The sequence below is a fragment of the Erythranthe guttata genome, chromosome 13 (genome assembly GCF_056151865.1).
Source record: "Erythranthe guttata isolate IM_541 chromosome 13, IM_541, whole genome shotgun sequence".
NCBI classification, from domain to species: Eukaryota; Viridiplantae; Streptophyta; class Magnoliopsida; order Lamiales; family Phrymaceae; genus Erythranthe; species Erythranthe guttata.
The window spans coordinates 14,572,145-14,594,215 of NC_142545.1; the positions used below are offsets into that span (position 1 = coordinate 14,572,145).

At 36.3% G+C, this 22,071-nt stretch overlaps 8 protein-coding genes across 8 annotated transcripts; 6 read left to right on the forward strand and 2 right to left on the reverse strand.

Annotated features, from left to right (window-relative positions):
• The first annotated feature begins 150 nt into the window (after positions 1-150).
• On the forward strand, positions 151-3,692 carry LOC105962459 (la-related protein 6A). Its single transcript, XM_012986763.2, has 11 exons — positions 151-593; positions 1,325-1,406; positions 1,644-1,738; positions 1,856-1,927; positions 2,013-2,092; positions 2,183-2,267; positions 2,538-2,603; positions 2,711-2,776; positions 2,879-3,013; positions 3,145-3,265; positions 3,363-3,692. Exons 1-11 carry the CDS (start codon positions 390-392, stop codon positions 3,479-3,481), a joined length of 1,125 nt encoding a protein of 374 aa, XP_012842217.2. The 5' UTR covers positions 151-389; the 3' UTR covers positions 3,482-3,692.
• Positions 3,693-4,134: 442 nt separating this feature from the next.
• TRANS11 (translocase 11) lies at positions 4,135-6,905 on the forward strand. The gene is made up of 8 exons (XM_012986760.2): positions 4,135-4,443; positions 4,544-4,621; positions 4,733-4,947; positions 5,036-5,483; positions 5,576-5,640; positions 5,900-6,093; positions 6,200-6,408; positions 6,503-6,905. The coding sequence occupies exons 1-8, from the start codon at positions 4,261-4,263 to the stop codon at positions 6,683-6,685; spliced, it is 1,575 nt and encodes a 524-aa protein (XP_012842214.2). The 5' UTR covers positions 4,135-4,260; the 3' UTR covers positions 6,686-6,905.
• A 403-nt stretch (positions 6,906-7,308) lies between these two features.
• LOC105962458 (uncharacterized) lies at positions 7,309-9,650 on the reverse strand. Its single transcript, XM_012986761.2, has 4 exons — positions 9,436-9,650; positions 8,359-8,637; positions 7,816-8,067; positions 7,309-7,717 (listed from the first exon to the last, which is right to left on the reverse strand). Exons 2-4 carry the CDS (start codon positions 8,578-8,580, stop codon positions 7,448-7,450), a joined length of 744 nt encoding a protein of 247 aa, XP_012842215.2. The 5' UTR covers positions 8,581-8,637; positions 9,436-9,650; the 3' UTR covers positions 7,309-7,447.
• Positions 9,651-9,724: 74 nt separating this feature from the next.
• LOC105962441 (S-adenosyl-L-methionine-dependent methyltransferases superfamily protein) lies at positions 9,725-11,889 on the forward strand. The gene is made up of 10 exons (XM_012986744.2): positions 9,725-9,903; positions 9,983-10,052; positions 10,145-10,273; positions 10,354-10,417; positions 10,526-10,613; positions 10,761-10,845; positions 10,940-10,996; positions 11,068-11,181; positions 11,293-11,363; positions 11,459-11,889. Exons 1-10 carry the CDS (start codon positions 9,800-9,802, stop codon positions 11,751-11,753), a joined length of 1,077 nt encoding a protein of 358 aa, XP_012842198.2. The 5' UTR covers positions 9,725-9,799; the 3' UTR covers positions 11,754-11,889.
• Positions 11,890-11,971: 82 nt separating this feature from the next.
• Positions 11,972-14,319, forward strand: LOC105962456 (large ribosomal subunit protein eL20z). Its single transcript, XM_012986759.2, has 4 exons — positions 11,972-12,442; positions 13,023-13,098; positions 13,399-13,513; positions 14,117-14,319. The coding sequence occupies exons 1-4, from the start codon at positions 12,211-12,213 to the stop codon at positions 14,174-14,176; spliced, it is 483 nt and encodes a 160-aa protein (XP_012842213.1). The 5' UTR covers positions 11,972-12,210; the 3' UTR covers positions 14,177-14,319.
• A 346-nt stretch (positions 14,320-14,665) lies between these two features.
• On the forward strand, positions 14,666-16,440 carry LOC105962455 (large ribosomal subunit protein eL20y). Its single transcript, XM_012986758.2, has 4 exons — positions 14,666-14,822; positions 14,914-15,029; positions 15,132-15,195; positions 15,865-16,440. Exons 1-4 carry the CDS (start codon positions 14,808-14,810, stop codon positions 16,204-16,206), a joined length of 537 nt encoding a protein of 178 aa, XP_012842212.1. The 5' UTR covers positions 14,666-14,807; the 3' UTR covers positions 16,207-16,440.
• Positions 16,441-16,858: 418 nt separating this feature from the next.
• On the forward strand, positions 16,859-18,700 carry LOC105962437 (uncharacterized protein At4g18257). Its single transcript, XM_012986740.2, has 3 exons — positions 16,859-17,296; positions 17,765-18,088; positions 18,381-18,700. The coding sequence occupies exons 1-3, from the start codon at positions 16,989-16,991 to the stop codon at positions 18,541-18,543; spliced, it is 795 nt and encodes a 264-aa protein (XP_012842194.2). The 5' UTR covers positions 16,859-16,988; the 3' UTR covers positions 18,544-18,700.
• A 14-nt stretch (positions 18,701-18,714) lies between these two features.
• Positions 18,715-20,697, reverse strand: LOC105962436 (patatin-like protein 2). The gene is made up of 5 exons (XM_088812465.1): positions 20,544-20,697; positions 19,608-19,669; positions 19,241-19,501; positions 18,961-19,133; positions 18,715-18,724 (listed from the first exon to the last, which is right to left on the reverse strand). The coding sequence occupies exons 1-5, from the start codon at positions 20,695-20,697 to the stop codon at positions 18,715-18,717; spliced, it is 660 nt and encodes a 219-aa protein (XP_088668591.1).
• Positions 20,698-22,071: the final 1,374 nt, after the last annotated feature.

Below are 22,071 nucleotides of genomic sequence, written 5' to 3' on the forward strand. Positions count from 1 at the left end.
GATTTATCCAAAAATTATTTTATGGTGAAAGGAAAATGAAAAATTATTTTCTAGCATTCCAAGTTTAAATAAAACACTTGTAAAAAGTGAAATGTAAAAACCTCGTTATATTTCGTCTATTACTAGAATGAAAGATTGCCAAAATCAAATAAAGAAAAAATACTGAAAATAAACAAGAAAAGAAAATAAAAAGAAATTTGTGGAAAAGAAAAAGAAATTGAAAATTTCTCCGTTCGGCGGCCCAACCATGAAGTAGGACTGTATATATTTTGACCCCTCGATGAAAATCATTTCTTCCAGAGAAAGAAGAAAAGGGGAAGAAAAGAGCGGGAGGATTTACCATTCTCCATTATAGACGCCCCTTCTCTCTCTTTCTCTCTCTCCTCTTAATGGAACCAAACCATGGGCATGAGATTCCAATTCCCACCTCTTCATCTCCACCGTCCGATCACGATTTTGATCATGTTGACGATCATCCCGATTTCTCCCCCGTCGGTTCCCCTGAGCTCACCGAATCTCACCTCCCACCGCCGTCGGACCAGACACAGTCTCCCACACTCTCCGATGATCTACGCCGCAAAATTATCAAGCAGGCAACTCGTTTACTTTTTTCCTTTTTGCCGATTTTATTGATTTGATGCCTTTTAAGGGTATCGATTTGGTATTTTGTTCTTTTTAATATGCATTTGTTATTGAAGTTTGTCAATTGATGATTAATGGAGGTTGTTCTTGGGTTTTTTGAGCTGATTATAGTAGGATTTTAACTTGAGCAGGTTACTTGGTCTAATTGTTTCCGTTTTAATTGCTTTACTTTAGTTTTGTATTTCATATTGATTTAATTTTTTGCACACTATGAATCTGCATTTTTTAAAAGATTCCTTTCTCCCTTAAATGGAAATTTAGGTTGGGACTGTGGGAGTGACTGTTATTGGGTTTCTTGAATAATTCATTGTGCCAATGGATTTTCTAACTGATCTTTAAAAGTCTAAAATCTTATTACATTTTAACTATTCAACTTGATGAGTTTTTGTGATTTATGGGTTATCCTAATATTTTGTTGTTAGAAAAACTTCAAATTTTATTTCATGTTCCGCCGAATTACTGCTGAATTTGGTGTCATCGTTGAAGCGTATTACATGGGCTATATTACCTTGGTATTTTATTTAATGTTCTGCCATTGACCTTGTTCTGATATTTTGTGGTGTTTCTGATAACGGTCGAATTGTTGCAGCATAGTTATCCCGCGGTTTTGTTTTAAACCAAAATTTAGTGTGTGATTGTTAAGTTGGTCCACCTAAACTTATCGGAACTTTTTATGTTGCAGGTGGAGTATTACTTCAGTGATGAAAATTTGCCGAATGACAAGTTTTTGATGAAGTATGTTACAAACAATGTAGAAGGATTTGGTGAGAGCTAAACTTTGTTCTACTGTTTACCTTAACCAATCCACATACTTATTAGAATATCATGTATCGGGATATTATACTTACTTATTCTTTGTCTGTGTGTGTGTGTGTGTACGATGATGGGTGATCTTGCTTTAGACCCCTTATTTTCTTCTCGTTTTTATTGCCTCTTTTTTATAATATAAGTTGTTTTGATAATCATGCATTGTGTCTAAAAGGAACCCTCTATTGTTGCAGTTCCTTTAGGAGTTATTGCTTCCTTCAGGAAAATGAAGAAACTTACAAGAGATATGTCATTCATCGTCTCTGCATTGAAGGAATCTGATGTTCTTGTAAGTGACTGAATTCATAACAATTACTCAGATTCTAACAATTTTTTGTCCACCACCATTCTTTAATTTTGTCCTTAATGACCAGATAACTAGCCAGTTTGTTTCCGTTTGCTGCAGGTGGTTAGTTCTAATGGGAAAAGGGTGAAAAGGCTTCATCCTCTTCAGCTGGTTGAGATCAAGGATCCAATGGTAATATTTTCAAAACTTATTCTGATTATATCTTTATTTTACATGTTCGGTTAGTAGAATTTTTGAAGTCTTGGTTGTGTTCTAGGCATGCACTGTATTGGTTGAGAATTTGCCGGAGGATCATTCTGTAGAGAACCTTCGTCGAGTGTTTGGTGAAGCTGGAAAGTATGCATTTCAATTTAATCTATAAATACATTTTTGCTGTTAACCTGTCATTTCCTAGTTGTTGAAAGTCGTTTTACTTCTGACTGGTAGCATTAAGAGAATTACGGTTCGGGACCCACATGATGCCAAAGACCCAAAAAAGTGCACTGATGCAGAAAAGCTGATAAACGGGAAGGTAAATTTACTTATCGTTACGTGTTTACCTAATACGAACGTAGCAGAGTTCTTCAATATGAACAAAATAATCTTGAGCTGGCCAATTACTACTAATCACAACACTCTTTATGCTTGTGATATATCATGGAAAATACTTGACGTTTTTCAATTGAATTCACAGTAAACTGTTCAGTTGTAAAAATATAGATTTGTACGTCTCTCTTTTCTTACGTTTTGTGTGTGCTGTTGTTTCTAATTGGGTTACGTTTGCCTGCTTTTTTATTTGAAGATGCATGCTTTTATGAAGATTCATGCACTTGTGGAGTACGACAATTTGGAGGCTGCGGAGAAAGCTGTGAGTGTGAAGTGCACTCCCTGTTGTTCCATTGCATAAAAAATCCGCAAATGTTTTTTTTCTTTCATTTTCTTTCTTTTTTCTGCTTATGTGGTGATTCATAATAGGTGGCAACTTTAAACAATGAACAAGATTGGAGATACGGTTTAAGGGTCAAGTTTGTCAAGAAATTGGTATTTGTTCCTAATGCCTTCTTTTATCTCCTTTTGGCAATGGAAAGCATAATGTATGTGACAATAGTGAGCCTGACCATTTCTCGTCTTTTGATCTCTTAGAAACCGGGGCATAAGATAAAAATGTGGAAGGAATCGGAGGCTGAGAAAGCTAGCAATGTTCAAACATTCGACCCATCTGTCAAAGAGGATAATCATTGCTCGACTGAACACCATGATGATTTGCATAATGAGGAGGTACTTATAAAATCATCCTTTGCTCCATAAATTACGTATAAAATGGATAATATTATTGTAAAGAAACTGCAATTATATTATAGAAAAGTTTGAATATAAGATGATGTTTATTCAATCGAAATTGTAATTAGGATGCGGATCATTTAACGAGAGAGAAAAACGAGGTGCATTTGGCTAAAGAGAAGAACGGGCAGAAAGGTCGAAACAGAGGACGTGGAAGGAGACAGCAGTACCACGGTCCAAATGGACATGGTAATTAATTCTATTACGATTTTTTCGCCAACATTCTTTTTTTTTTACTTTGTTTAAATCCTTGTTTTAAAAACCGAATATTGTATTATTTTTTCAGGACATGGATTTACGAGTCATGGGGTTGAACCATCAAAGCCGCCACCAGGCCCGAAAATGCCAGATGGAACCAAAGGATTTACGATGGGCAGGGGACGCCCTTTGGCTACCACCAATTGAAGACAACCTTAAAAAAAAAAAAAAAACTTTTCTATATCTGATTGCTTTTTGTAACATCAGTATACCATGGTGTCAATTATGTAATATTATGTCTAACATCTGTGGGGTTTTTTTGTGTAATGCGTGATATTTGCTGCTTCCTTTCGATTTTCGACTGTGGTCAAAAGTACAACTATGCGTATATATAAGTTATAACTGTTGTGTTCCGTAAGGTATGGCTAAACGGTTGGAGCAAGTTATCATGTGCCAATTGACCCAGTTCTACTATATATATATATATTTGGAATATGAAACATGTCATATGGTATTATTCATGATTTCTCTTTCAAAAATTCGTTTTTATTATTTCAATTATAAAATTTATAATATGATACTATATTAATTTTAGTTATATTATAATTTCGATAATATATTAATAAAGTTGATTTCAATTTTATTTTTCCTACACATAAATTATTTCAGAGATTAATTCTCAAATAAAAAAGAGGCAACAAAATATCAATCTTAATTTGTGTGGAAGTGAACACTGTAATAAAAGGAAATAAAATTCAAATAATGTTGTTGGGCTATCCACCGCTCTGAAGGGTCAAATAACTTCGACCCGGTAATGCCCCGTCTTCTTTTGTCACGCGCAGAGGAGGCGCGTCCATCCTCGCAAGGGTAAAAACATTCGTAGATTTCGAAGTCCCTTCAAAACATTTCTCTCTCTAGAATATGCTTCTGCAACAAAAAAAATTCCCACTCAAATGTGTGCGTCTTCTCACACACCTTAGCTGGTGATGGACTACTGCTGCTGTTCTCCCACAGTCATGCAATCTCATGCTTCATGTACCACAACTAGTAGAAATCTCAATCATGTAGGGTTTCTCGCACATAGTTTCTGTCGCTCGAATCCCCTAAAATCGCGCGTTTCGTTCGATTTCCGGTGTATAATTAGTAGATTTTCTTATTTTGATCGCAAGGTAAATGACTCAATTGATTTTGCGCGTATCTAATTTTTATTGTTTTCAGAAGAAACTAATTAATTCTCAGGTTTTTTTTTTTTTTTTTTTTTTCCGATAGTTATTTGAATCACGAGTTCGAAGACATGTGTTTCGATTCCGTCGTGGAGGAGTGCTTCGAGTTTGTGCCATGGATGATGTATTACTTCGTTTCTTTGCATTAATTTGTACCTTTTTGTTGATGATTAAATTAAGCACGGGTAATTGGCATTCCGTTTTGTTTTGGATTCATCTTGTTCTTCGTTTGCAGGATTTTTCGTCACTCGATGACTGGGGTGATAATAATAATCGACCGTTTGAATTTATGTATTCTTCAAGTGATGACAGTGATGGGGAAATCATGCTACAGCCGATTACAGATATCGATTTACCCACCCCAAAAGAGCGAATGCATACATCCGAAGACTCCATAACCGTGACTGCACACAGGCTTGCAACGCTCGGCAGAACACGAACGAAAAGAAAGTAAGCTCGCTTACATGAACTTACTTTGTTCAAGGTTGAATTTAGCAACTGTAGTAACACTGGTATTTTCGACACTCTTGGCTTGCAGGACTATTTATGGAATTATGAACAATGTTGGTCTTGTGGTGTTCTCGACGTTCATTCTTTTTCTCGTGGATCAGTGTGCGTGGCGAATTGTGAGATTGCCTCTAGCACCATTCCACTTGATGAGGCCGTTTCTGATATCCGTACTTTTAGTGTCTTGTGTTGGCTATATTTGTGTCCCGTTATTCCGTATATTGAAGCTTCGGGCAATATCTAGGAGAGAGGCACCCAGTCAACACTCTCCCAAAAAAGGAACGCCTACAATGGGTGGATTGTATTTCATACCAATCGGTCTAATTGTTGCACAGTTTGTATTGAATTTCGCGTCCGCTGAAGTTTCTGGTGCAGTATTATCAACTATTGCATTTGCTGCAATTGGTCTACTGGACGATATCTTGAGCATCAACAATAATAATGTCGGCTTACCTGGTTGGATGAGAGTTTTGTTGGAGGTGAAACTCAATTTTCAGTTTTGCTGTTTCGTTTTTTTTTATTTTTTTATTTTTTTTAGAGCTCTAATTTGAAGTTGTTTATGTTTGCTCAGGTAGCTGTTGGGATGTGGTTCTCGTATTGGTTGTACACGACAAACATAACAACGCCCTACAGCATGTATATCTTCTAGTAACTAATTTGATCAACCTTTTCTTAAGGGTAACTAACAATATCTATGCTTATAATGGTACTGTCGCGAGATGTCAGCCACCATTCTAAATTTGACCAACCTGTCAACATATTGTGCTATACAGTCTTCAATTGTCAAATTAAGCAAGACTTAGCGCGTTTTCTCTCTCTTAGAAATCAGACAGTTTGAGTAGTGACTAATGACTTGCTACATTACTTACACGTTAAAATTTTATTTCTATTTCAGGAAAAGGGTGGTTCCTTTACCAGCACCATTGGGCCTTGTTTCCATCGGAAAATTTTATCCGGTCTTGACTTCATTCTGTTTTGTTTCCATGGCAAATGGTATTAACTTAACTGATGGGCTTGACGGATTGGCTGCCGGCACTGCTGCTTTGGCATTTATCGGAATGTCGATCGTGGTTCTTCCGATATGTTCTGGTAGTTTAGTAATCTTTTACTTCTGTATGGTCTTAATGTTCCAATACTAAAATTAAAACTATTATTGTATGCAATTTTGTTTTCTAATTTGCGCAATCAATATCAGATCTTTCGGTATTTGGAGCATCGATGGCTGGAGCTTGTGTTGGTTTTCTTTTTCATAACCGGTATAGGGCTTCTATATTTATGGGTGACACCGGAGCTTTGGCTTTAGGTGGGGCCCTTGCTGCCATGGCTTCTTGTACAGGAATGTTCTTCCCATTGTTCATTTCATCGGGAATATTTGTTTTGGAAGCACTTTCAGTCATCATACAGGTATGTTTCTGTATTCCACAATGCTGTTATTTGAAATTATATTCCGTTAATATTTTTATTCAAGATTTGCCTTGTGCTTTAACATTCTTTTCAGGTATCCTTGTTCAAGGCAACGAAATATTTTCGACGAAGGGGATACAGATTTTTTAGAATGGCGCCCTTCCATCACCACCTCGAGTTATGTGGAATTAAGGAACCAGTAATTGTTGGTTCTGCATATGTTGTAGCATCTGTGTTGGTCATATTTGCTGCCTACGTCGGTCTTACTTCAGCATGACCTGCGAAACATTTTGTAGGTGATTTTTGTTTTATTTTTTTAGGACTGTTATTAGTTCCTCAAATCTCCTCCGAAGAACTCGTACCCATGTATATATAGTGAGCCGGCCAATTTTGGTATTTCAGTTATTTCGGTTCGGTTGGGACTCTTCAGACTACAATCACATTACTAATTGTAGTAATTGTAAACGAATTGCCTTACTAGTTAAGTTTTGCAATATGTATTCTTTCTGAGTTTTATTTCCTAGTTTCACAATTTTTGGTTACTGTAATCAACCAAAAATCATTTTGTTTTGCTTTCTGCCATGGGAGTGAGATGAACTAGTCAAGTTATTAGTGAATCAATTCGCGCCAAATACAAATATGTATTTCAATTGGATATGTTATATGTACATATAAAGCTGAATCTCCTTCTCACAATCATCAAAGTTCCACACAAGTATTTCAGTTAAGAAAACAAATCGAAATTATGAACGAACGAGCATTTCTCTCTCGACATATACCCTTAAACAAACTGAAAGTGCCTTGCACCCGAATCCAAATTCCGCCAATTTTTTAATTAAATTTCCAAAAAGCCCATTGTCTGAGAGAACCACCAGTAACAAAATGGCACAAATGAACACATTTCTTCTAATACTAGGCCCTATCATGGAAGAAAAGTCAGAACATCTGCCGAGCAGATTAACTACAATGCTATCATAGCCATATATATGTTATAGCAAAATTATCTTGAAATTGAGAACTTAAAACAAATTCGATATCATCACTCATCATCAGATCTCGACTCGATAGCCTCGAGAGCGTGGAGGACCAATTTGTACTTGAGAGGGCTGTCGTAAACCGTATTCGTATTGAATATTTCACGCTCCAACCAATAAGGGTCATACTCTGGCTTCTCTTTCATCTTCTGGAAGAACCTCTTCCATTGGTCCATGAGACGTCTCAGACGTATACTCTTTTGTCTTTTAAACACAAACTTTAGAAAGTCTTTCACTATCACAGTGATTTCCTCTCCTTCAATGATGTAGAAGTACTGAAATCAAACAAAAATAACTTCCGAGTTAATATACATAAACATGAACGAATTACACTTGAAAGAATTCTATGTAGAGAAAGAGAGAGAGAGAGTACCAGAAATACAAAGCCGAGAGTTCCAAGAATCACTTGTACGAACTCATCCCACATTCCGGAAAGACTTTCATCCTCAGGCTCACCGGAACCACCACCGCCGCCATCACCGCCCCCGCCACCTGGAGGTTTGCCACCACTACCTCCATCATCATAGTACTCTTGTTTCTGAATCTGCTGCTTCAGCAGATCCTCGATCGACTGATCCTTTTTGAACTTGCCCATGGCATTTTCAAGAGCTTTCCATGGAGAAGCCTGGTACGAATAAGTAACAAGTGAACTCACATTTCAAAAGACAAACCAATCCAGGAGCTCTTATTACATAATGGATGCAAAAGAAACGAAAGAAACGTCAAATGATTCTGATTCTTGAGCAACTGATTGACCAATGTTCCCAAAACAATCAAGACAACACAAAACAAATCCACATAAGGGTCGGAAAATCAATGACTAAGATTCAACATTAAGTGTGAACAAACCTAAGTCGAAATTTCATTTATGATACATGGATAAGATACATAATACATTGTTCACCGACTAATTTACCTCATTTTCATTCCCTGCTTTTCCCTTACCACCAAACAAACAGACAGTTGCAGCTTGCTGGTACTTATATGTAGCAGAGGTCAGTTTCAGAGGGATCTTAGGAAGTTTTGTTCCCAAAAAAATTGACGAGGGTATATATGTCTTTTTAAGTTTGAAAGCCTGGGCCGGAAATGCGGTAGGTGAACTAGCAAGCTGGCTGGCAGTTATAGAAAAGCTACTCATCTTGACAAATGGCTTACTTCATAATCCCACAGCTAGTTAAAGAAGAACTGCAAACATCTGCACCATTGTTACAAACCAAATCAAAGATTGATATTTAAACCATAATAACTAATAATTGATGCCAATCGTGGCGTAATTTTAGCCCAGCAAACTACATTATATAATTGTATGAACAACCAATACCAACAGCTTCCTCGGTTTGCAAGATATTTGAATTAAATAAAATGAAATCATTTCGTATAATTCTCATAGAGCAGAGGGCACGATCATTTATCTTTTAATATACATATCATAATATACAAAGAAAATCGATTCTGACAACACGGCAAATGAGATGGTCATTAAAAAGAAATTAAAATGCAATTTTGCCATTTTAAAACAAACAATATATAAGGAGTACCAGAGTACTTCCATACGTGTGTAGGCAATCGTATAATGTCGGTACTACCAGACATTTGCCTGAAAATTAACATGACGAAAAGGGGTACAAAGTGAATGCAGAAAGCAGACATATTTTTGCTTAATCTTGTTCACTCGGTTCTCCTTTGTTCCGCTATCTTCTCTAACTCCCAATTTAATCAATGTGTTACGAACCCATTCGACGTTTCGTGTATTTTCAGTTTGGGAGGTTTCAAAATTAGGTAAATTCCAACTCTCATATTCTTAATCATCTTCCCTGTCTATACATTCAGCTTGTAACAGTCACAGTAGCTCCACCAAACGCAAGAAATTCACCCAAAGAAAAAAAAAATGCAATATTTTTCACATAATGAACGGAAAAAACAAGCAGCAGTAAGAAGCATGAAATTACACAATAAAAACAAAGAAAATCAATTGAAATGATGAGAGCGTAACCTAGTTTCCGATGTTTAGAATGCGGCCAAACTCCGAAACCCTCGCCGTCGATGGAAAATGAAGGGGGATTACTCCAAGCTTTTTACGCGGATAATGTATCAGGAATAGGGGTTTTGACTGTTTGGTTTCTTTTTCCTTTTTCTAATCTCAAAGTGCAAAAAGAAAATATTATAAGGACTTGAATTGTAATTTTTTAAAGTGTGTACGAATCTCCAGTTCCGTTAACAAGTAACGGCGTTTGTTATATACGCTAATCCATATGTTATTTTTGCTTTATTTAATTACTATTATTGTTTCAGTAAATAATGTTTTGAACTCGAGAAAGAAGAAAAAAAAATCATATGAAAATTCGACCGTTTGTTTAATGGCGGCGGAAGAAGAACTCGGCATCTCCGCCCCTTCGTACCTGCATATGGTCTCTGCATTTCTCGCTTTGGAGCCACCCGACGTCGTTATCTCCTTCGCCAGGTAATTCATTATTCATTAGTTCCTTCTTCTGACATAATACAAATCCAGGTTATTTATATGAATTTCTTTTTTCGAATAGGGATTTTGGCGGAGGTTACATTACAGAGAGCGTACAGAAGTGCATATGGCACCACTGTATTGCCAAATCAGTATGTATTCTTCTTTCTCGTAGTCAATAATAAACCAATGAAAAAGGGGGAAGATTTTTGGTAAAAACCTAAATTGGGGGTTTTTTCTTCAGGATGTGAAGTGGAAGGGTGCTTATTTGAAAAGATTTCTCAAGAAATTTATTATGGAAATCGAATCGAGTGGCGGCGTTGTTTTGGATGAATTGTACGAACAGTACGCTTCGTATATGATTTCATTACAGGTAGTGATATAAAACCCTAGTTTAACTGTCCAAATTCTTCTCTATTTTGCTGTATTTAAATTTATTTCTACGATGGTTAGGATGATGATGCCAGTAAAGCGAACTCGAGAGTCTTGAAAACAATCTCGTTTCTTTTCCCTTACGGTAACTTTCTATGGTTCCGGACTGATTTTGTGCATACATTATTTTCAAAAGTGTTCGCAGTTCAAAGTATCATAGTATGTTCTTCTTACTATTTTGATACATGTGTAGAGTCGTACGGAACCGTAAGTTGTCCAATGTCCGGAAAATTAGAGGTTCAGCTTCAATGTTCAGTCAACATGCTAGAAGGTGATACTGGGTAATGTATTCTACCAGCATTTTATTATATTGAAAAACGAATGCACATTGAGCATATAATTCACTGGACTCTCTGTTTTTCGTTTTCTCTAAATTTCATGAGTGAGAAACTCGACATCTTTAATTGCATATGTAAATGTTGATGTAGGTGCTCTATTTGGCCGTCAAGTCTTTTCCTGTCGGAATTTATACTTTCTTTCCCAGAACTATTCGCAAATAAACGTTGCTTTGAGGTGAGATAATGCATTTTACTTACGGAATTGCTAATTTTGTGGGCTGTTGAGTTATTGAATCTACTCGAATTATGATTTTCTTACGTGTCAACAGGTTGGTTCGGGAGTTGGATTGGTTGGCATCTGTCTATCCTATGTGAAAGCATCTAAAGTACGCGTCTGCATAGTGTATACATAACTTAATGAAGTGGCCTTCCCTGAATGATTTTGATGATGATGCAGGTGATATTAAGTGACGGCGACCTATCGACGTTAGCAAATATGAAGGTTAACTTGGAACTGAACCACCTGAGCACAGGAAATATCAAATCAGACAGCCTCGAAAATCACGATATGGTTAGTCACAGTAACACTTTCCGTGTGTCTCTCTGATTAATTATATATATTTTCTGATTTTGTTATTCTTCTTCAAGGCCTTGAAAATCACGATTTCTTTGTTTATTTTAGGTGCATTGCGTTTGTTTGCCATGGGAATCTGCATCAGAGGATAATCTCTGTAGCTTTGCTCCCGACGTAATGTAAGTACTGCATAAATAGACGTAACCAAGTATCAAAATATCGTTGATTCTGTAAAGAAATATTATGAAATAATCATTTACTCTATTTTCTGCAGTTTAGGAGCTGATATTATTTACAATCCATCATGCCTTCCTCACCTCGTACGAGTTTTGACCGGTCTTTTGACGCACGAACATCCAAATGCTAGTGGCCCTGTTGCATATATTGCTTCCGTGGTTCGTAATATCGACACTTTAAATTATTTTCTTGCGCTGGCCGAAAAGGCAAAGCTTATCGTCACGGATCTCACTGAAAGCACCGAAGTATCTAATTTTCTTCCTTACTTGAGATCGTACAATCAATGTAGCATACGATTATTCAGAATTTGTCTGGCTTCGAAGGTAGCCTAGTTATTGAGTAGTAACTCCTTTTCTTTCTTTCTTTTTTTTCTTTCTAATTGGCCTTCTCTACAAACTTTTGTATCAGATTGTTATGTATTTATTATGATTTATGATGATATAACAATGTTTGTCAAGTCTTCTAAAACTATTGTTTTATTGAAATTTTTATATCTATAATTATATTAAAGTAAAATTGGAATTTAAAAGGTATTGGAATTCTTATGTAGATACCATTTTTAATCTGGTATGACTTTTCCTATACACAAGTGGGATTTGGGAGGAAGTCAGACAAAGAAAAAGTAATAAATAAATAAAAAAATAATAAAAAAAATAATAAAGAAGAGAGCCACCGAAGAACAACGCGGCAAGGGTAAGGCTTCCAGCAAGAGATCATCTGAAAGGGAGCAATAAGCGAAGCCGGAACCCTAATACCACGATCCTATCGTCGATTATTAATCGGTGGAAAATGAGTGAAGAAGGCGGAGGGAAGACCAGGGGCGTTTCGGTCGCCGCCGGCGAACATTCTTCGCATCCGCCGCCCAATTATTATTATGGTACTTTTCAAGGCGTGGCCAATTATCAACCTCAGCCTCCGCCGCCGTCTCATTTAGTTATGGGCATCCCTCAGCCCGTGCCTCCTCCTGCCTTTTCCGGCCCTCCACCGATGTACTATCCTCCTGGATTTCAAGCCCTTCCAAGTATTCCTATTGCCTTTATTGTTTACGATTTTTTTCGAGATAATTCCTTTGGGTATATTGCTTCAATTTTTAGAAATTGATTATTTGGATCGTATTCACAATTTTATGATTATTCTAGAGAACGTTGGGTAGGTTGTTTTTAATTGGGAATATATAATGCACGAGGGTCGTTGTTTTTAATTGGGAATCGGAACGAATCTGGTGTTGTTCGTCTTGTAAAAATGAATTGCTCATAATAATTTCACTTTAGGCAGATATAGTACCACCGTACCATGTATTTAGAATATATGTTGGTCACCGATTTAGTTGGATGGTTCGTTTTTGGTGGATGAAAAAAATAGTAACTGATCGGGATCGAGGTAAATTATTAGGCAGGTCGGCCTGCCATGGCAGGAATAAAGTCATTGATAGTGCTTTAGACATTTTGTACAAGGGTGCAAGAAGAATAGCAATTCACAGTAACTTTTTAAATTAAATGAAAATTAGCTGCTGGTTTACAATTGTTACTATCCTTTTAACCTTTTTTTTTTATTTTTTTTTTATTTTTTTTTTATTTTTTTATCTTCCGTGGTTGTTCCAGCTTATACTATCGTTGAAGGAAGACCTTATAGAGAGGAGAGGCTCCCTTGTTGCGGTGTGGGCCTTGGATGGTTCTTGTAAGTTATCGTTTGAACTGCGATGCTCTTTATACAGAAATGTCGATTGATTTTAGAAAACCTCTTTGCATGAATCTTGATTATTTACATATCGCAGGGAGTTGGTAACGAATTTTAGCTGAACGCAATATTTTTAAAATGTTGATAGTGTAATTTCTTTATTAAAAAAAATGGTGCTACACTTGTGGTAAAGGTTTGTGTTGGTGCCGTTTATTTTAGAACTTGAGTGGGATCTCATACTTTAATTTTGTTAAATGTGATTTGGTCATGTTGATTGATTTTACTTAACTTTGTTGAAAGGTTTATCGTTGGCTTCTTTATGGGTGCGATTCCTTGGTACATTGGAGCTTTTCTGCTGTTATGTGCTCGTTTGGATTACAGAGAGAAGCCTGGACTCGTTGCATGCTCTATAGCTGTAAGTGTCTTTTAATGATCCCTTTTAGTATTCCGTATGCAGTATTTAAGTGTTCCCGAAATTGAAGGATTTGTTCAATTTTGCATAAATTTGTCTTTATATTTGAAAATTTTCATTATGATGTTTTGAAGCTATCATTAAAATGTTTTTTTTTTCCAGTTCAATGATATTGATTGGTACTCAATACCTATGTTTAGAGCTTTGTAACATCGGACAATTTCTCTTTGGATCATATGTTCTCTAACTAGTATTCTTTTGACCGGTTTAATAAGTATTTTCGTTTATGTTTCACATTCTGGATTAGTTTCATCCGTATATTGATTTAATTTTAGACATGAAATGGTAGGGGAACTCAGCGGGATTCATATGCTGGACTGCGTCACTAATTGAATCAAGTGTACAATATCACCACCATGATAGTTGATGTTTATAGATCTCGTACTCATATTAGTGTATTTTGGCTATATTTGATATATTCCTGGATTTTGGGCTCGGAATGAATATATACTTGATTTCGAGCCGTTTACACTTAGTTGCTTAGGTTTCTCAAACATTGGATAAAATTCATAAAATATACTGACGTGTGCTTATGAACAATTGCAGGCTATTCTAGCTGCTCTTGCTGTTACTCTTGGTGTGACAAGGGTGACTCATTCTTGGTGAATCTTCAAGTTTGTACATTCTCCAACCGAATGAATATTGTAATTATTTTATATTTCTTGTTTTTTCATCACTAAATGAGGATTTGGTCATTGGTTCAATAAATTGGTATTTATATAATTATATTTTGTAGCATGTTTTGAAAACACGGTCCGGGTGCTCATTAAGAAATTGTTACTGATTCGTGACGCTATCTTACTTGAATGAATTTTGGAAATATATGTTGGAATATTATTGTTAGAATGATATAACTACGGAGAAAAAAGCAAAAAATAAATTATATAAGATATAAAAATATCTTTATATTTGTAAGATGATATTGCTAAAAAAAATTGAAAGTAATTTTCCATATTTTCCTCATTAAATTAAATAAAAATTAGCAAAGCTTAAGTCACAAATGTGGGCCCAGCCCACATAATATAAACTTGTTCGAGACCAGCAACCCAATCGTGTTATTGGTTAAAGACGAAAGCCCAAATAATAAGAAAAGGGGGTAAACCGAAGCCCATCACAAACTAGGGTTTCTCAATTTTCCAATTCACAAAACCCTAAACACACATCTCTCTGTGTTTCATCTGCCCACACTCCACGCTCCGGGAGAGAGAGAGAAGAGAATTTCGGACTACCGTCGGAAATGGTTACATACAGGGTACGCTCCGTCGATATTTTCACTACATTTTATTCATCTACATTGCTAAAAATTAGGTCTGAAACGTTGATAAATGTTGTACGTTGTGCAGATCCATCAGTACCAGGTGGTGGGCAGAGCTCTGCCGACGGAGACCGAGGAACACCCGAAGATCTACCGTATGAAACTTTGGGCCACCAATGAAGTCCGCGCCAAGTCCAAATTCTGGTATTGCCATCCTTAAAACTATTGGAAAAATTTAATATGTCGGAGAGTGTGAGTTACGAGCGATTAACCTAAGTGTGTTTCAATTGGTGTTTCTTATGCTAGGTACTTTTTGAGGAAGCTTAAGAAGGTCAAAAAGAGCAATGGCCAGATTCTTGCTATCAATGAGGTACATGATCTCATCCCATTATTCAATCATTTGTGGTAACTGATATATACTGCGAGATCATCTCAAAGTGTTCCTAATTCTGAATTGCGTTGCTTTGCGATTACGTACTTTGTTTATCCTGTCTAGTTTTTTATTTTTGGATTGAGCTGCTATTGAAATTAGCATTTGGATAGATGGATAGAGCGCCACTGCAGTCGTAAAAGTTTGTTGATGTCATATATTGGATTTGTCGTGTTTGGTGATACTTGTCTTTAAATTCGGTTTTAGTGCATGTAGTTGTGCTTTTTGATCTAGTCGTCCATTATTCACTTAAACATGATTTTATACCATGTGAACAGAAGCTTTAAGTATGTTGTCGTGTTTTGCCTATCAAGGGAATGATGGTGGCTAAACCAATAAGTTTGCTGTCAGTCGTATTTTCCCACTCTTGCACAAATGGTCGTTGCAAAGGTTTTCAATTACACCATAGTAAAATTTAGACTCGTAGCATGTTTTTTTCAGGGGCATGACCATGAGATTAGAGAAGTTTGCGTCTATGAACCTTATTCTTTGTGTTTATCCTTGTATCAGTATTCAAAGTTCATATTTTTCATATGTAGGGTTTATTTAAGATTCACTCATTTCAATGTCTTTGATCGATATTGATTTTTTTTTCCTGTCTGCTCGTAGATTTTTGAGAAAAACCCAACCACAATCAAGAACTATGGTATCTGGCTGAGGTATCAAAGTAGAACTGGTTACCACAACATGTACAAGGAGTACCGTGATACAACGTTGAACGGTGCTGTCGAGCATATGTACACTGAGATGGCTTCTCGTCACAGGGTCCGTTACCACTGCATCCAAATCATCAAAACCGCCACCATTCCAGCTAAGCTTTGCAAGAGGGAGAGCACCAAACAATTCCATAACTCCAAGATTAAGTTCCCTTTGGTGTTCCACAAGGTCAGGCCACCAACGAGGAAGCTCAAGACCACATACAAAGCAACGAAGCCCAACTTGTTTATGTAAACAGTTTCATGTTGTTATTCGAGGGTGAGAATCGCTGCATTTGTGTGTGTGCTCTAGAGAAAAAGATGAACAATCTTTACTAGTTTTGCTGAACACAGACCATTTTGTTGACCTAGGACACATGCATTGGAATTTTGATTTAGAGGATTATTCTCAGTTCTATGGTTTTTTTTTTTAGACAGTTATTAAGATTTATCTCCTTTCTGGTTCATTACTACTTATTTCCTGCCATAATTTTTTCAGTGTTTTTGTGTGATTTTTCCTTGTGTACTTGAAATTTTTGTTATGCAAAAAACGCAAGGCCTCGATTGGTTGTAAAGTACCGATCCATTGAAAAACATATCTAGATGATAAGATAAATAATGATAACCTAATTTTTGTGGGCTGATCTAGCCAATTATTGGTGATTACGAAAATCAAACAAAGTTCAATTATTTAGTTTAATCATTCCAATCAAACGAGGCATAATTAACTGTTAACCATTCCATCCAAAAAATTAAGGATAGTGATCTAAAAATAACTTAGTATGCAAAAATGTGTCGACAGAAAATTGAAGGATATTAATGGTAATTCACATTAATAATCTACAAAATATATATGAAAAATCATGTGTATTATTAATTGACGCTCATTTGAAGATTATTATCGGGTCAGTGCAGAGATTACGCCCGGTTCAAAAATCCACTTATAATCCAGTCCTCGAAAACCTCATATTTCCCAAACACACCCCGACAATCTACATACAGAGAGAGAAGAGAGAGAGAGAGAGAGAGAGAGAGAGGATGGCCGGAGAAGAATCAAAGGGGGCGGCGAGGAAGAGAGGGGTGGAATCGTTAGGATGGCTGACGGAGTCAACCATCATGCCACGCAAGCAGCGATCGATCGAAGGAGTTGGTGCTTCCTCCATCCTCGAGCTCAAGGCCCAGCTGTACATGTCCCAGGAGGAGTCCAAGCGCCACCCCAAAGAGCCAATTAACTCCGCCGACCGTCAATACGCCCAACATCTCGAGGTCCACCGCGCCAAGAAGATTATTTCAGTACAAGATTCTTTCGCCCCTAAAAATTCCGGTGTCGACGCCCGTGCTGCCAAGTACGTCAATCTGTTCATTTTCCTTATTCAATTACGTTTTATTCATTGGAATTTATGATGTGTTTTATTTTGGGGCGTGTGATTAGGGTTCTAGGGTTTCATTGATTGGTGATTTCTAACCTACATCTACTGAAGAGAATGTGATGAGGCTAATTATTTTACTGCTTTTGTGTTCATTTTGAATGTGGCTCTCGGTTATGCTGTGATTAGTTTAAGCGTAATGTATGTTTCAAAATTTTGATTGCACGGCATTTCTAGCGATAAATTCATAACTGCAAGATGCAACTTTGTCTGACTGAAAATCAATTTCTGAATTTATGACCTCATGTTCTTGCTTTGAATGAAGTTATGATATAAAACTGTCTCGGACTTGCCATTGGTTATTTTAAGTGAAAGTATGAACTAACAGCCTCCGAGGGCTGCTCTTGATTTATTGGTTATTTACACTGTCGTGTCTTTTTTTTTCAGGGATAAACTTGAACTAAAAGCCGTCAAGGATGGATCAGCAAGCTATGCTGCATTGGAGAGGAAAGCAGAATTATATGAAAAACTTGTTAGGGGAGAACTTTCTGACGAAGAAGATAGTGAGAAGTACTGTGTTGATTTCTTTCGGAAGGGTCTAGAGAAGGACGAGTCACGGAACCCTCAAAGGGTTGATACTTCTCCACGACAAGCCCAAGATATTCATGGTGATGGTGGTGGCGATGATTTTGTGTCAAACGATACGAAAGCTGATGGGCTTGGGAAAACATCTGCTACAGTTGACAGGAGTCAACATAAGCACTTTGTACAGTAAGTTCTTCGGTGCTCTCTGCCTTCTGTGTGCTGTTTCTTCATTGTGTTCTCCTTCTTTATATGATTTGATGTCTGGATTAGTTTTTACTTGGGGATACTCTGTTACCAGAATCGTTGGAAAAAGGAAAAACCGATTAGAAATAAGATGAACATATTATCTATATCCGGTTGACTTGTGTGGGAATTTTCCATTAGATGCCGTATTCATATGTATTTGAAAGCCATTGACTCTTCTGTTGTGATATCATGTGAAACTAATTTTTATTTGAATTATTGGTTCCGTTCGCAGGGAGGTTCATGAAGAGGCAAATGAAGCGAGGGAAAAGGTGTCGGAGCTCAAAATGCGCAGGCAAGAGCAAGCAACTGCTCGAAGAGAGAAACTGAAGCAGGCCTATCTCCGGAAGCAACTAGAGAAATTGAAAGCATCTAAAGCAGATCAAACTTCACATTGAGGTGATTAATTATTTAATTTGCAAATAAACGTGATAGTACGTAGCGATTATGAATTTTGATTCAGCCTCAAGTCTCTTACAGAGTTGATTAGAATTAACATGTATAAGTCTTGCGAATATTAGTTGGTCGATAAATGGAATTGAGGATATTGAATCACTTACAGAGTCGAATTAGATGGAACTGTAAAAGAAAATTGGACATAGAACTAGAAAAATAAATTTTATTGAATAGTGAAAATATTTATGGAGGAACACAAATAGAGAACTTTCCAAGAAAAAGAAGGAAAAAAAAGAAAAGAAAAGAAGAAAATATAATGTATCCCCGAATGTTCTAGCTGCTTGGTCGAATCTGACAATTCTTTTGTCTTGGCAAGATCCCCACGTAACCGCGTCTCTTTGGAAAGTATTTTTGCTAACCTAATAAGTGCCTCCTCGTTTGTTTCTTTAGTAGAGGGAACATAGTCTTGAGTGTGCAAGTTTGGTGTTGAAATAGGCTTTTTCAGCAACTTCTCTCCAACTTTGACGAGATCCTTCAAATTCTTCTTTGTGGCAACATCCACAGAAGATGTTATTCCCACTATCGTCTCGTCCTGAAAATTATATTTATAACTCCACTTTAAACAGGTTTGAATTATATTATATGTATTACATGTGAATAGATTGAAATATTTGATTGAACGGGAAAAGAATTGCGTACCTGGATCCTCAGAAAATGTCCACTAGAGTGAACGTCTTCAGCAAAAATAGAACTGTATCGATCAGTAATGTCTTGTATAGCTCGAAAAATTACTTCCAGCAAGGGTTTCGACTTGTGATTTTTCAACCATCTAATACTACTCCACTTTGATGCTTTTTTGGCATCATATCTACGAATATGTGCCGAACCAGTTCCGAGAGACAAAACCAGAAGCTGGCCTTTTTTCTTCTTCTGTCTTATTTCACCTATTGCAATCAAGCTCTGCAATGGTAACCGAGAACAAAGAATATATTAGTTATATGTTCTTGAATTTCGACTTGCATAGGAAAAATCTAAAAAAATATATGGAAAGTTTTGAGATATTTACCGGATCATTAGCAGCTATACCGCCATCAATGAGGTTGTGTTTTGTAGTTTTCCCGTTTGAATCTTTTGTTTTAAAGTAACAATAAAATAAAACGTAACATTAATAAATATAAGTATGATATATATATATATATATAAAGACAAATAAAAGCAGTGTGGAAAACACACAAACCTCGAAGCTGGAGAAGATAGTATGCGTCATCTTCTTGATATCGAATGTGGGAATCACGAAATTTGTGAACGTTTCGTGCAATTTTGTTTCTCCAAGTTTGTTTCTAAGAAGGGCTCGAAGATATTTGCCATCGTATTTTGGCCCGGATAGTAAACACTTCATCATTGTTGCAGTGTGACTAACAAGATTATCCTTGAAACCAACCAATTACACGTACTTTTTAACTTCGGAACTAAAATTAATTAGGGTAAATTACAAACACCCCCTGGGGTATGGTCAAATTACAAAAACCCCCATCTTGTTTTGATAATTATATCTACCCCCTCAACTATGTTTTCTTCTTAGACATCCACCTTTATGGTGCCAAATTCAACATAGTCATCTAGATTCCGTGAAATGTGCTCTAGTTTGTACTCTTTTTGTGTAAAAAATACAGTTTCCGATGCACCACAAACTGATACATACAAGCTAAAAATCACATATTATGATCATCTTGCTTCATAATGTAGAGTTTGAATGGGATAAAACGGGTACAAAAGTGATAATATTCCATATAATCTCGAAGATTCCACTAAATTTGATGAGTTGAGGGGGTGGTTGTAATTATCCAAACAAGAGGGGTGTTTTTGTAATTTGACCATACCTCAGGGGTGTTTGTAATTTACCCAATTAATTATGAAACATATATATATGACGTATCAAAATTACAAGAAAAGTAGTACCTCTCTTGGGGAAATATTCGTGGACACTTATCAAGGTAGAAACATTTAATATCTTTCGCAGCGAACAGTGGTCGATTTTTTTCGTCTGGAGCAGTATTGCAGTGACGAGACCTCCTGCCTGCGATTACATCAAAGTAATCCGCAAGTCTAACATCTGCATCGTCCAATTTCTGAAATCCACGCATAAAAGCAAACATTGTAAAATCAACTACGTAGAAGTTGAAATTCGAGAAATATGAACACTCGAATGTCACGGCTCGCCAGTTTTTGCCCAACCCTTTGTCAGTTTCCTTGGGTTGGGAGGTTAAGAAGTCCAAAACTAAGCTCAAATGGAGTAGGCCCAAGCCCAAGTGTATATATATTATACTTGGAGGATTGTAGAAAATTTTCTAGAACCCTCCCGTTTTAGATATTTTATAGGAATACTTTGGAGTGTTCTGGTGAACAACTCCTACCCGTTACACCAAATAGATCCCCACCGTGCATTAAGGAGGTTACCTAGTATATATAGGGACATGAACTTCATATGTAATCATGCAACAAGAATTCAACAAATCCAAGACATTCACAATGCATTCGGGAGAGACTCCTACCGTCCATTAAGGAGGTGACCTAGTATAAATAGGGGTAGGGAGTTCATTTGTAATCATGCAACAAAAATTCAATTCGGAAGAGACTTCATTTGTAATCATCCAACAAGAATTCAACAAATTCAAGACATTAACCTGATTATAAGAGTATACAATGGATAACAGCCAAGTGGTCTATATATAATGTGAATTATAATTTTCAGAATAGAAACTTCCATATGTAATTACATAAACTCTTATCTATGAAAGGATTTTTATCTATGAAAGGATTTTGGATAATACGTTTTATCTACTTTGGATCACAATTTTCAGCATTTTCCATATTTGTATGTGGCGGACTCTGCGTTTTAATTTTCAATTTTCATACACTAAAAAGTTGTGTTTTCGGAGTATATCGAGTTAAATCCACAAATAGATGAGTAGAATCTTTAGAATTGGCAAATCTATCTTATTTCTATTTATTTCAGAATCAATTTACACGAGTTTTCCTTCAAAATAATCATGTCAGAGAAACCAAATTGATTTTGGCTTTTCATAAATAAAAATGATTTGGGCTTTCATTAATTTTGACCCAAAATGAAACAACAATTAGGAAAATTCCTCTGAGCTTAGGTTAAATTACTAAAGACACTCTCATCTATTTGTTATTATCAAAATTCCTATGATATTTGTCTTCGTCTTACACTGACCCGTTTACGGTATGATTTTTCATAAAAAATATTTTATTCCAAATAATATTTCCCTAAAATATTGATTCTACCCCTAAAAATGTAGAAGAGATTGAAGCCATGCACAAATGTTATACAACTGCTTATGCATGCTATGATGGTTCATACTAGCAAAATCCATAAAGTGTAGTGACATAGCAATATGATGTTTTAGATAATGAGGTTGTTGCAGAAGGTATACCAGTGTCACCTACATTTAAACTGTTCTTAGAGGTAAAATCGGTAGTTGTCGAGAAATATTCCTTGAAATAAA

Coding starts and splice junctions, on each gene's coding strand:
- LOC105962459 (XM_012986763.2), top strand. CDS start 390: ATGGAACCAAACCATGGGCATGAGATTCCAATTCCCACCTCTTCATCT. Junction 594..1,324: donor GCCGCAAAATTATCAAGCAG/GCAACTCGTTTA, acceptor TTTATGTTGCAG/GTGGAGTATTACTTCAGTGA. Junction 3,266..3,362: donor CCACGGTCCAAATGGACATG/GTAATTAATTCT, acceptor TTATTTTTTCAG/GACATGGATTTACGAGTCAT.
- TRANS11 (XM_012986760.2), top strand. CDS start 4,261: ATGGACTACTGCTGCTGTTCTCCCACAGTCATGCAATCTCATGCTTCA. Junction 4,444..4,543: donor TTTCTTATTTTGATCGCAAG/GTAAATGACTCA, acceptor TTTTTCCGATAG/TTATTTGAATCACGAGTTCG. Junction 5,641..5,899: donor ATAACAACGCCCTACAGCAT/GTATATCTTCTA, acceptor TTTCTATTTCAG/GAAAAGGGTGGTTCCTTTAC.
- LOC105962458 (XM_012986761.2), bottom strand. CDS start 8,580: ATGAGTAGCTTTTCTATAACTGCCAGCCAGCTTGCTAGTTCACCTACC. Junction 8,068..8,358: donor AAGCAGGGAATGAAAATGAG/GTAAATTAGTCG, acceptor TATTCGTACCAG/GCTTCTCCATGGAAAGCTCT. Junction 7,718..7,815: donor CTCTCGGCTTTGTATTTCTG/GTACTCTCTCTC, acceptor GTTTGATTTCAG/TACTTCTACATCATTGAAGG.
- LOC105962441 (XM_012986744.2), top strand. CDS start 9,800: ATGGCGGCGGAAGAAGAACTCGGCATCTCCGCCCCTTCGTACCTGCAT. Junction 10,614..10,760: donor ATGCTAGAAGGTGATACTGG/GTAATGTATTCT, acceptor ATGTTGATGTAG/GTGCTCTATTTGGCCGTCAA. Junction 10,846..10,939: donor CAAATAAACGTTGCTTTGAG/GTGAGATAATGC, acceptor ACGTGTCAACAG/GTTGGTTCGGGAGTTGGATT.
- LOC105962456 (XM_012986759.2), top strand. CDS start 12,211: ATGAGTGAAGAAGGCGGAGGGAAGACCAGGGGCGTTTCGGTCGCCGCC. Junction 12,443..13,022: donor TGGATTTCAAGCCCTTCCAA/GTATTCCTATTG, acceptor TGGTTGTTCCAG/CTTATACTATCGTTGAAGGA. Junction 13,514..14,116: donor TCGTTGCATGCTCTATAGCT/GTAAGTGTCTTT, acceptor GAACAATTGCAG/GCTATTCTAGCTGCTCTTGC.
- LOC105962455 (XM_012986758.2), top strand. Junction 15,030..15,131: donor CGCGCCAAGTCCAAATTCTG/GTATTGCCATCC, acceptor TTCTTATGCTAG/GTACTTTTTGAGGAAGCTTA. Junction 15,196..15,864: donor AGATTCTTGCTATCAATGAG/GTACATGATCTC, acceptor GTCTGCTCGTAG/ATTTTTGAGAAAAACCCAAC.
- LOC105962437 (XM_012986740.2), top strand. CDS start 16,989: ATGGCCGGAGAAGAATCAAAGGGGGCGGCGAGGAAGAGAGGGGTGGAA. Junction 17,297..17,764: donor GTCGACGCCCGTGCTGCCAA/GTACGTCAATCT, acceptor TTTTTTTTTCAG/GGATAAACTTGAACTAAAAG. Junction 18,089..18,380: donor CAACATAAGCACTTTGTACA/GTAAGTTCTTCG, acceptor TTCCGTTCGCAG/GGAGGTTCATGAAGAGGCAA.
- LOC105962436 (XM_088812465.1), bottom strand. CDS start 20,697: ATGTTTGCTTTTATGCGTGGATTTCAGAAATTGGACGATGCAGATGTT. Junction 19,670..20,543: donor CGCTGCGAAAGATATTAAAT/GTTTCTACCTTG, acceptor TTAAAACAAAAG/ATTCAAACGGGAAAACTACA. Junction 19,134..19,240: donor GACATTTTCTGAGGATCCAG/GTACGCAATTCT, acceptor TATAATTTTCAG/GACGAGACGATAGTGGGAAT.